The sequence below is a fragment of the Mya arenaria genome, chromosome 9 (genome assembly GCF_026914265.1).
Source record: "Mya arenaria isolate MELC-2E11 chromosome 9, ASM2691426v1".
NCBI lineage: Eukaryota > Metazoa > Mollusca > Bivalvia > Myida > Myidae > Mya > Mya arenaria.
In genome coordinates, this window is record NC_069130.1 from 47204302 (window position 1) to 47217358 (window position 13057).

The following is a 13057-nucleotide window of genomic DNA, read 5'->3' on the forward strand; positions in this document are numbered from 1 at the left end:
GCGCCCCTTTATCAACCTATAGTGTACCCCTTTATCAACCTTTAGTGTGTCCCTTTATCAACCTATAGTGTGTCCCTTTATCAACCTATAGTGTGCCCCTTTATCAACCTATAGTGTGCCCCTTTATCAACCTATAGTGTGTCCCTTTATCAACCTATAGTGTGTCCCTTTATCAACCTATAGTGTGTCCCTTTATCAACCTATAGTGTGTCCCTTTATCAACCTATAGTGTGTCCCTTTATCAACCTATAGTGTGTCCCTTTATCAACCTATAGTGTGTCCCTTTATCAACCCCCTTTATCAACCTATAGTGTGTCCCTTTATCAACCTATAGTGTGTCCCTTTATCAACCTATAGTGTGTCCCTTTATCAACCTATAGTGTGTCCCTTTATCAACCTATAGTGTGTCCCTTTATCAACCTATAGTGTGTCCCTTTATCAACCCCCTTTATCAACCTATAGTGTGTCCCTTTATCAACCTATAGTGTGTCCCTTTATCAACCTATAGTGTGTCCCTTTATCAACCTATAGTGTGCCCCTTTATCAACCTATAGTGTGTCCCTTTATCAACCTATACTTTGTCCCTTTATCAACCTATAGTGTGTCCCTTTATCAACCTATAGTGTGTCCCTTTATCAACCTTATGTGTGCCCCTTTATCAACCTATAATGTGTCCCTTTATCAACCTATGGTGTGTCCCTTTATCAACCTATAGTGTGCCCCTTTATCAACATATGGTGTGTCCCTTTATCAACCTATAGTGTGTCCCTTTATCAACATATGGTGTGTCCCTTTATCAACCTATAGTGTGCCCCTTTATCAACATATGGTGTGTCCCTTTATCAACCTATAGTGTGTCCCTTTATCAACATATGGTGTGTCCCTTTATCAACCTATAGTGTACCCCTTTATCAACCAATAGTGTGTCCCTTTATCAACCTTATATGTGCCCCTTTATCAACCTATAGTGTGTCCCTTTATCAACCTATGGTGTGTCCCTTTATCAACATATAGTGTGCCCCTTTATCAACATATGGTGTGTCCCTTTATCAACCTATAGTGTGTCCCTTTATCAACCTATAGTGTGTCCCTTTATCAACCTATAGTGTGTCCCTTTATCAACCTTATGTGTGCCCCTTTATCAACCTATAGTGTGTCCCTTTATCAACCTATGGTGTGTCCCTTTATCAACCTATAGTGTGCCCCTTTATCAACATATGGTGTGTCCCTTTATCAACCTATAGTGTGTCCCTTTATCAACATATGGTGTGTCCCTTTATCAACCTAAAGTGTGTCCCTTTATCAACCTATGGTGTGTCCCTTTATCAACCTATAGTGTGCCCCTTTATCAACATATGGTGTGTCCCTTTATCAACCTATAGTGTGTCCCTTTATCAACATATGGTGTGTCCCTTTATCAACCTATAGTGTACCCCTTTATCAACCTATAGTGTGTCCCCTTTTCTACCTATAGTGAATATATAGTGCCCCTTTATCAACCTATAGTGAATATATAGTGTCCCTTTATCAACTTATAGGGTGCCCCTTTATCAGCCTATAGGGCGCCCCTTTATCAACTTATAAGTTGCCCCTTTATCAACCTAAAGTTTGCCCCTAAATTGTCAACCTCACATATTTCTACTCTAGCTCGGGTCAAAAGGAGATGCGGTCCGTATCCAGCCAGACGGAAGGGACAGTGACCATTATCACTGTTGGCAACCCAGCCTACCCCAGTTATGTCGTTGGTGTGAGACAGCAACAACAGCAGCAGCAGCAGCAACAACAACAACAACAAGTCCCACACAGCAACAAATCCAGTCAGCTTAGTCTCACACCATCATCAAGGTTGGTACTTTCCTTATCATATGCGAAAGGAGGACACATGCCTTTGAAAATAACTTATTAACAAAAACTATATTTTAGTATAATGTATTATCGCTGACAAGGATAGCGTTCACTAAAAAGAGTGAAGTTAAGACAAAAATAAAGAAAACACTTTTATACAACAAGATACAAGTAAATTTCTGGCATTTAAAAAGCATTATTCAATTATAAACCTGTATGTGCATACCACAAATGTTTTTAATTACTTTAGAACGAGTATCGCCAACTCGAGATCACTGAGTGACCGATTTGTCAGCCCGACATGAACCCTGGATAGAGCATCTTTAAACAGCGCACTCACACTGAACAGCAGTTCAGGACTTCCGGTATGGGCCACAATTATCTAGAAAGTGCTAATGCATAACAAACAGAAGTAGATTATTTCATTAAACCAAATACTTAATTTGGATTTTAATTAACAAAATTAATTTATCATGATTATCTAAAAGATATTTTTCTTTCAAACTCCGAAATATTCAAATATTACACAAATTAAACCCAAAGTAAAATATTAATCTTAGATTAATCCTGTTGTAAAGGATTAAGGATACTTCAAGGAATGAGGCCAGTAACCCTAACTATTATATTTCTAGAAACCTTTTATGAGTGTCATGGATTCTATAAGCAATATGTCCATATAATTGAAGAATTTTAAAGTTTTTTTTAAATGAAACGACCTTTAGTCAAATACTGAACAAGTCATTACAGTGTCATTTTTTTAATGTCTTACCTGCATGAAATGATCCTGCCATTCAAATCTTGCCTGTTGTTTGAATAATAACAGTAAGGGTATTTTGGATGGTCCTCATTGTTGTAGTGCAACAACTTGAACCATTGCCATTACTCTAAACTGTTCAATACATTCAAACATCGGTACACCTTAGTCCTCATTTTTCAAGAGACAATATGCAAATGAGAAGCAAGATTGATAACTCTGCTTTTAATGATTGTGGCGTTTATTGCCCTTTGTTTGGATGAACGAATAACAACCAACACAAGACACCCATTGGTCTCTTGTTTACAGTTCAGTAAAAGCTAACACTAGGCAAACTCCTTTTCCAGCCTGAGCCACTTCGAGATGGTGTTCAGCACTTCTGCGAGAAACACATGGACACTATCAGGAAGTTTATCAGCAGTCTTTCCGCTAGGATCCCCCTACCAGCCAAATGCAGCATTGTGGGTAAGGCAGGACAAGTTTGTACATGTTGAACATGTACGCCATATGCACTTATTAAGGATTGTAGTTACACTTGGGTAAAATCACAAAATTTGCCAGTCAGGCTTCCATTGCCTGCCTGGTATACGTATAAGTAAGACACGGTAGATTGTCTTATAGGAAGTAATTAGATGGAATAGCCTCGGATAGGACCCATCCTTGTACAAAATACGGCATTGTGGGTAAAATTGGATATGTTGTATGACCAAACTCCTCCATGGACAAAGAACAAGTCCACCAATTTTTCCAATGACCTACAAAGTCAAGGTTGTAGGTAATCAATCTAAGTTGTTTGTGAGTAGGAATGTGAACATCTAAATATGGTACAAGTTATGAAAAAAATATTAACATATTGGGGTGGTGGAGAACTTTTTCCGCCTTAACAAATAATGGTGGGGGGAATTTGTCCACCTCTGCAAATATTGGTGTTGGAGTATTTATCTGCCTATGCACATATTCGTGGTGGAGAGATTTGACCGTCTATGCAAATATTTGTGGTGGGGGAGTTTTGTCTACCTATGTAAAATTTTGGTTGTGGGGGGAATTTTGTCTGCCTATTTGCCAATATTGGTGGTGAGAGTATTTTATCTGTCTATGTTAATATTGGTGTTGGGGAATTTGACTGTCTATGCAAATATTGGTAGTAGGGGATTTGACTGTCTATGCAAATATTGGTGGTAGGGGATTTGACCGTCTATGCACATATTGGTGGTAGGGGATTTGACTGTCTATGCAAATATTGGTGGTGGAGGGATTTGACCGTCTATGCAAATATTGGTGGTGGAGGGATTTGACCGTCTATGCAAATATTGGTGGTGAAGGGATTTGACCGTCTCTGCAAATATTGGTGGTAGGATTCGACTGTCTATGCAAATATTGGTGGTAGGGGATTTGACAGTCTATACAAATATTGGTGGTAGGGGATTTGACTGTCTATGCAAATATTGGTGGTGGAGGGATTTGACTGTCTATGCAAATATTGGTGGTGGAGGGATTTGACCGTCTATGCAAATATTGGTGGTGAAGGGATTTGACCGTCTCTGCAAATATTGGTGGAAGGATTCGACTGTCTATGCAAATATTGGTGGTAGGGGATTTGACAGTCTATACAAATATTGTTGGTAGGGGATTTGGCCGTCTATGCAAATATTGGTGGTGGGGGATTTGACTGTCTATGCAAATATTGGTGGTGGGGGATTTGACTGTCTATGCAAATATTTGTGGTAGGGGATTTGACTGTCTATGCAAATATTGGTGGTGGGGGATTTGACTGTCTATGTTAATATTGGTGTTAGGGGATTTGACCGTCTATGCAAATATTGGTGGAAAGGGATTTGACCATCTATGCAAATATTGGTGGTAGGGGATTTGACTGTCTATGCAAATACTGGTGGTAGGAGATTTGACTGTCTATGCAAATATTGGTGGTGGGGTATATTGTCTGTCTATGAAAATATTGGTGGTGGGGTATATTGTCTGTCTATGAAAATATTGGTGGTAGGGGATTTGACTGTCTATGCAAATATTGGTGGTAGGAGATTTGACTGTCTTTGCTAATATTGATGGTAGATGATTTGACTGTCTATGCAAATATTGGTGGTGGGGGATTGACTGTCTATGCAAATATTGGTGGTAGGGGATTTGACTGTCTATGTAAATATTGGTGGTAGAGGATTTGACCGTCTATTCAAATATTGGTGGTGGAGGGATTTGACTGTCTGTGCAAATATTAGTGGATGGGGATTTTGACTGTCTATGCAAATATTGGTGGTGGAGGGATTTGACTGTTAATGCAAATATTGGTGGTTGGGGATTTGACCATCTATGTAAATATTGGTGGTGGAGGGATTTGACAGTCTATGCAAATATTGGTGGTGGAAGGATTTGACAGTCTATGCAAATAGTGATGGAGGGGACTTTGTCTGTCTCTTGTTGTACACAATTAATCATGCGCCCAAATATAGCTCCAGCAACAGGAATCAAATAAACAATACAACTAACGCCCAGAAGTTGGAAATAGATATTTTGTAAAATGAATCCAAATTGTATTTTATTGCATAATGTTTAAATAATGTATTTTCAGACGGCAGACATAAGCGCTATGTTCCTCTCAATTTCCAGTGTGGAATAAAGGGGACAAATTGTTTATATGGCAAGCAGTTTTTCATCCTAAACACCAAGCTTCCAAAGACCTGGATCCATCTCATGTTCCTGGCTGTCCAGGTATGAAGTCATTGAGTGAAGTTATATGAAGAAATTCACACTTGTTCCTGGCTGTCCAGGTATGAACTCATAGAGTGAAGTTATAGTGAAGTAATTCACACTTGTTCCTGGCTGTCCAGGTATGAACTCATAGAGTGAAGTTATAGTGAAGTAATTTACACTTGTTCCTGGCTGTCCAGGTATGAACTCATAGAGTGAAGTTATAGTGAAGAAATTCACACTTGTTTCTGGCTGTCCAGGTATGAACTCATAGAGTGAAGTTATAGTGAAGAAATTCACACTTGTTCCTGGCTGTCCAGGTATGAACTCATAGAGTGAAGTTATAGTGAAGAAATTCACACTTGTTCCTGGCTGACCAGGTGTGAAGCCATTGAGTAAAGTTATAGTGAAGAAATTCACAATTGTTTCTGACTGTCCAGGTATGAACTCATTGAGTGAAGTTATAGTGAAGAAATTCACATTTCTGAAGAAATATTCACACTTGTTCCAGGCTGTCCAGGTATGAACTCTTTGAGTCAAGTTAAAGTGAAGAAATTCACACTAATGAAGAAATTCATTCTTGTCGTTTAAAGTAGTTGTTCACATTTTTATAGATCTAATCAGCGTCAGCCCTGGACTAGCAGGATTTAAATTATATAGACAGCAACACTGTTTGACATCGTATCTATGTATAGACTTAGTCAGCGTCAGGACTGAGCCAGCAGGATTAAATTTCTATAGCTGGCAACACTGGAAGACATCCTATCTATTTAAAGACCTAGTCAGCGTCAACCCTGGGCCAGCAGGATTTAAGTTCTATATAAAGCAATACTGTATGACATCCTATTTATAGACCGAGTCAGCGTTTGCACTGGGCCAGCAGGAGTTAAGTTCTATATAAAGCAACACTGTATGACATCCTATCTATTTAAAGACCTAGTCAGCGTCAATCCTGGGCCAGCAGGAGTTAAGTTCTATATACATGTAAAGCAATACTGTATGACATCCTATTTATATACCAAGTCAGCGTCAACCCTGGGCCAGAAGGATTTAAGTTCTATATAAAGCAACACTGAATGACATCCTGTCTATTTAAAGACCTAGTCAGCGTCAATCCTCGGCCAGCATGATTAAAGTTCTATATAAAGCAATACTGTATGACATCCTATTTATAGACCGAGTCATCGTCTGCACTGGGCCAGCAGGAGTTAAGTTCTATACAAAGCAACACTGTAGGACATCCTATCTATTTATATACCAAGTCAGCGTCAACCCTGGGCCAGCAGCATTAAAGATCTATATAAAGCAACACTGAATGACATCCTATCTATTTAAAGACCAAGTCAGCGTCTGCACTGGCCAGCAGAAGTTAAGTTCTATATAAAGTAACACTGTATGACATCCTATCTATTTATATACCAAGTCAGCGTCAACCCTGGGCCAGCAGGATTAAAGATCTATATAAAGCAACACTGAATGACATCCTATCTATTTATATACCAAGTCAGCGTCAACCCTGGGCCAGAAGGATTAAAGATCTAAATAAAGCAATACTGTATGACATCCTATCTATTTATATACCAAGTCAGCGTCAACCCTGGGCCAGCAGGATTAAAGATCTATATAAAGCAATACTGCATGACATCCTATCTATTTAAAGACCTAATCAGCGTCAACCCTGGGCCAGCAGGATTAAAGATCTATATAAAACAACACTGAATGACATCCTATCTATTTATATACCAAGTCAGCGTCAACCCTGGGCCAGCGGGATTAAAGATCTATATATAAAGCAACACTGAATGATATCCTATCTATTTAAAGACCTAGTCAGCGTCAACCCTGGGCCAGAAGGATTTAAGATCTATATAAAGCAATACTGTATGACATCCTATCTATTTAAAGACCTAGTCAGCGTCTGCACTGGGCCAGCAGGAGTTAAGTTCTATATAAAGCAATACTGTATGACATCCTATTTTTATACCAAGTCAGCGTCAACCCTGGGCCAGAAGGATTTAAGTTCTACATAAAACAACACTGAATGATATTGTATCTATTTATAGACTTAGTCAGCGTCAGGACTGGGTCAGCAGGATTTAAGCTCTATAGTTAGCAACACTGTATGACATCCTATCTATTTAAAGATCAAGTCAGCGTCAACCCTGGGCCAGCAGGATTTAAGCTCTTTAGTTAGCAACACTGTTTGATATCCTATCTGTTTATAGACCGAGTAAGCGTCAACCCTGAGCCAGCAGGATTTAAGTTCTATATAAAACAACACTGTATGATATCCTATCTATTTATATACCAAGTCAGCGTCAACCCTGGGCCAGCAGGATTTAAGCTCTATAGTTAGCAACACTGTTTGATATCCTATCTGTTTATTGACCGAGTCAGCGTCAACCCTGGGCCAGCAGGATTTAAGTTCTATATAAAACAACACTGTATGATATCCTATCTATATATATACCAAGTCAGCGTCAACCCTGGGCCAGCAGGATTTAAGTTCTATATAAAACAACACTGTATGATATCCAATCTATATATATATATATATACCAAGTCAGCGTCAACCCTGGGCCAGCAGGATTTAAGTTCTATATAAAGCAACACTGTATGACATCCTATCTATTTATATACCAAGTCAGCGTCAACCCTGGGTCAGCAGGATTTAAGCTCTAAAGTTAGCAACACTGTTTGATTTTCTATCTGTTTATAGACCGAGTCAGCGTCAACCTTGGGCCTGCAGGATTTAAGCTCTATAGATAGCAACATGACTTCCTATCTATTTATAGACCCAGTCAGCCTCAGCTAAGAGTCGGAAGGATTTATGTATGAGCAGCTGTTTACACTGCTTAGCAGAAAGGAAATGGTGGCTATAAATAGAAATACTGTATGATATCCTATCTATTTACAGGCCCAGTCAGCCTCGGCGTTAAGCCAGCAGGATTTAAGTGTGAGCAGCCTTAAAACATTGTTGGGATGCGCTCTACCCGGAGAAAGGAAACAGTGGCTATATCACACTTGTCACCTCATCCTTCCCATTAGCAAAGGTAACATCCCTAATGATCATGTATTGGCGGTAAATAAAGGAAATATATGTAAATGTCTTTGGTTTGCATATGCATGTTATTTAAATCTAATTAGATTTTAAAAAAAATGTTTATATCTGTTACTGCTAAAAAAATGTTTGTCCAAAAATAAATATTTTATAAGCAAATATTGAATGTACTTGTATTCTAAATTATACATAAAAGTTCTCTCAACTTGAATGCAGTTTTACCCAAACATTTTCCAGGACCAGGATGCCTTGCTTCAGGAGCTCCATGGTGACCGATACTGATGTGTTCGAGTTTAACGCCCCTCGCAAGTACTGGGCCTGCTTTATGTGTAACCACCCGGAGAAAATGTCTGAACTGATGCCTGATGGAAGTCCAGTCATTGCTGTATGTTAACAGTTTTTTAAATATTTGAATTTTTAAATCATACTTTAATTGTACTGGTGATTGATGCACGATAGCAATCCAGGCATGATCGTTTGTGAACACTTAAATCTTGCCCGATTTTACTGCCCGCTGGCAGCCCAGTCACGGCTCAGCTGTTTATAATTTGAAATATATAATATTTACTATTCTCTATTGGACAGGGTCAGTTGAAGGAGAAGAAAGGGCGCTGGAAGTTTCTGGAGCGGTGGAAGACCCGATACTTCACTCTCTCCGGCAGCCAGATAACCTACAGCAAAAGTGATTCGGTATGTTACACTTTATATTCACTGTATTTTAACTCACATTAGACATGCAGGTAAGTGATTCCATATGTAACACTTTACATAACCTAAATTTAACTGACATTAGAAATTATTCCTATGTGACTTCAAAGTCTAACTGGAATTAGATTGTGTTAGCTGAAGGTAAGGGCATGGTGAAACATATCACCTTGAGATTTTATTCCACTCTGTATTTGTTGTGTCTGCTTGAAGTGAGATAGACATAGTTACCACAACAGCGGTCAACCAGGTGCATGCCAGTGCGTCCAGTTGTATGTCCATCAGTAAGTCCAACTTGATAATGCACTTGGTAATTTTTAAGTGATTTGTCACAAATGTTCATCATGTGCAGCTGGCATGTTAAGTGCAAGACCAATGACTTTTCGTCAAAGGTCAATGTCACAAGTTAAGGTCATTGGTCAAAAATTCCATGTCAAGGTCTTATTTAAGGTGAAAATACCTTCATTTTGTCTTGGTCTGGCTGGGGGTTTTATGATAACACAAATGTTCTCCACATATGAGAAGGAGGCATTTCAACCCATTTTGTTTGATCAAATGTCAAGGTCACACCGTGCGGATTTTGTTCAAACATTCGCTTGTTTGACATCCCTGTAAATAGAGTGCTAATCAAACATGCAGTGCCAAGTAGATATCTGATTATGAACGTCAATGTGATAACTTACATGTTCTTGTATAAGGAATGAAAAACAATATTCATCTTAAAATATTCACCTCCAATTTAATTAAATTTACAAATTAAAAGGATGTGAATGTTACAAATATACCGATGGTCTTGTTCATCTATGTGTGGTGCGGTGGCAACCAATTTTACTATCAATGTAAGCTAAGGCTTAGTTTAATAAAAATAAATCTGCGTAAACCATCTATAATATCATGAAATTAATTTTTTTTTATAGAGAAAAGAAACGTTACCAGTGCGAGAAATACAGAGTGTGAAAGCTGTACGCAAAGGCATTCGTGATATTCCAAAGGCTTTTGAAATCTTCACAACAGACCAGAACTATGTGTTAAAAGCAAAAGGCCAACAAAACATTGAGCCCTGGGTACAGTGCATCCATCCATCTAGCTGTGGCCAAGGCTCAGAATGATGGAGAGTGTACTGTTGTGGAAAACGTCACCATACCAACCATTCCATCTAGACCCCGATCTGCTGTACGCGATACAAAGTTATAGCATTTGTGACACAGTGCACACGCTGTGATAGACAGTGATATTAAGATCTTCATAACTTTAGATGTAGAATTGCTGCAATTATAACAAAGTGTACATATCTGAATTAATAAAAATGTTTGCATTTTGACTAAGTGCATATACTGTGATACAACAATTTGTAGTTTGTAACCAAGTACAAACATTATTGATGAAAGATGGTGGACCATTTGTGTCCACTTTCCATGTTTTGGTGTCTTAACTGCTGGGTTTTTTTGATGGCTCAGCCTGTTTCTCTTTTGTTTTATTGTAGTTTATATTTGTTGTTCTATGTTTATACATTTAAATACATTTATGGATATATTTATGTGAATGTGCTTGACAGTAAATTTTATAATGGTGATATGGCCATGCATTTATCAATGTTTATAGGTAAGTTAGTATTGTATATGTCCACATTAATGAACTGATAATTTGAAAAAAATATACATATACAAAACCTTTTTCCAAAAAATGATAATTACTTCAAAGCTGTATTTTCTTATTTCAACAAAACGTGGCGTTTATGGCGCAAATGGATTACCATAGTAAAAACCCAAGTTATTTTTATGAATACAATTTAAAATTAGTATTAATTGATATGCTGTTGATTGGAAACATTGTTACACATTTATCAGAAAAGTGGTGTTTACATGTAAATATGTGTTTTGTTGAAGTATACATTATTTGTATTTTTAGTTTTAAAACTTCAGTTTCCATAAATTAATGCCAGAATATACATTAAGCATATAAGCATCTTTTAGAGTGCAACGCAGCAAATTAGGAAATTCTTGACTCTAAGGTAAAGGCACATTCTTTATTAAAAAAATAATAATTCTGTAATAGGGCTCCAGTATGGGTCTTCCTGTATTGGTCTTCTGTAAGGGTCTTTGGTGTTCATATAGACATTTTTCTGTTGTTAACCTTTTCAAATAGAGGTGCAATATATAACGTTTGTAGACGTAGTATTAAAATGAATCAAGAATGTTTTAAAGCATTTGAGAGTACTGCAGCCATATTTAACACACAATGCTATCACTATGAGGTTTGACTGTCAGGGGTGTAGCTAGCCTTATATTCGCGTGGATTCATTATTGGGCTAGGCGGTTCGGGAGCATGCTCCCTCGGAAATATTTGATAACCAGAGTGCATTCTGGGCATTCTGAGGTGTGTTTTTAGTGCTGGAAAATGGACAGTTTTAGGATCAAGTAGTCAAGTACGCATAGTGCAACTTTGGCTGACTTTTTGTCAAAATCATGTGGATTCAGCCGCGTACTCGCGTATAGTCAGCTACGCGCCTGACTTTCAACTATTACCCTAGAACACCTGTGTCATTGTTACAATCCATACCTTTGTCGTTTTTTGTTAATCCTTATACTAACTATACTGGTTATGGAGCCTGACATTTATTTTGGTATTTTCATCTGTCACCAATGTCAACAAATTTTCTTGACATAATAATTGTGATGACGTGTTTTCATAATAAAAAAAGCATATTCAAAAGTCGTGTTTGTAATTTATTGGTCTTAGATGTAAGAATTTTTTATATCATAAATGTTATAATAACAATCAAAAAGATATGACGTTACATCATCAAAAAATATTAAGCGATATTTTTGTTTTATTTTAGCGCTGTAAATTGTCTATAAGAACTTATGACATAAATGACCCAATATTCGGGGCCATCAATTTAGAAAGCTCGTTTAAAAAACCCGTATTAAATGACAACGAATGTGAACTGCATAAAGATTGTGCTTGCTGAAGGTTTAACCTCAAAACTAAATTAACAAAATTGTAACATAGAACCATTTTAAGCAAAGGCCCTTAAAACCAACTTTGTTTTAGCCTATAACTTTATCATTTTGTTTATAAAAGCAAACCTATCAAAATTAGTATTTAAATTTTGTGTTTAACCTATTTATATTGAAACTCATCAACTTGTTTATAATGACTCACACAAATTAACTCCAAAGCAAAACGTATGCTTGAGTAGTTGTTAAGAAACAAGGATTGTACCTAAATACATCTTTGACTGTAAAAAAGTATTCCCTTGGGATCATGACCAAAGTCATACTTCAACATATTCTATGATAAAATTCCTTTTCAAAGGTGTAAACTCATATGTTATTTTCAATAACTTCTGATGCTGGTAAAATAAGCTGAGATTGAAATTTGACTGAAGTGTTTTCGTGTTATTGGGGCCTGGTGTGATCTCACTTCTTCTCAAAATAGGCACCGAACCATTGTAAACAACGTTTATATCTCTTTGGCCATTTGTTGAAGATGATATCCCGAATGTACTCTGCCGGGTACTGGTGTATCGATGCGTTTGCAGCTGTCTTTAGCTCTCGTTAACTTTTAAATCGGAGAACTTTGAGGTGGGACTTGAACTTCGGGAAAATAGCAAAGTCAAACGGTGCCAGGTCAGGTGAGTACGGCGGATATGGGAAAACCTCCAGCGCTAGGACGCTAATCTCATGCTGAGTGGTCGCCGCAGTATGAAGTGGGCATTATCCTGATGGAGGATTATACGTATATATAATATGTTTCCGGTATGGATAGAAAAATCCCACCCGAGGGCACGCGCGTAAGCCGGTAACGACGCTTGCCACGCAGCGTGTCCGAGTGTCGGATTTTTCGATCCGGACCGAAAATATATAATTGATATTTTCTTGCATATCTAAAATGATGAATTTGTGGAAAAAATGACGTAGAAAACGCCCTTTTGAAGATTTCACAAAAAGCGCGTGCGACGTAGGGTACCCAGGGTACTGACGTCA

At 37.8% G+C, this 13057-nt stretch overlaps 1 protein-coding gene across 1 annotated transcript; it reads left to right on the top strand.

Moving 5' to 3' along the window:
- Positions 1–1663: 1663 nt before the first annotated feature.
- On the top strand, positions 1664–11743 carry LOC128246107 (protein melted-like). The gene is given in 10 exon segments (XM_052964310.1): positions 1664–1845; positions 2177–2210; positions 2947–3064; positions 5184–5323; positions 8220–8276; positions 8278–8355; positions 8601–8641; positions 8643–8748; positions 8949–9053; positions 9986–11743. Coding segments are annotated over 10 exon segments (1053 nt in total). The 3' UTR covers positions 10178–11743.
- The last annotated feature ends 1314 nt before the right edge of the window (positions 11744–13057 follow it).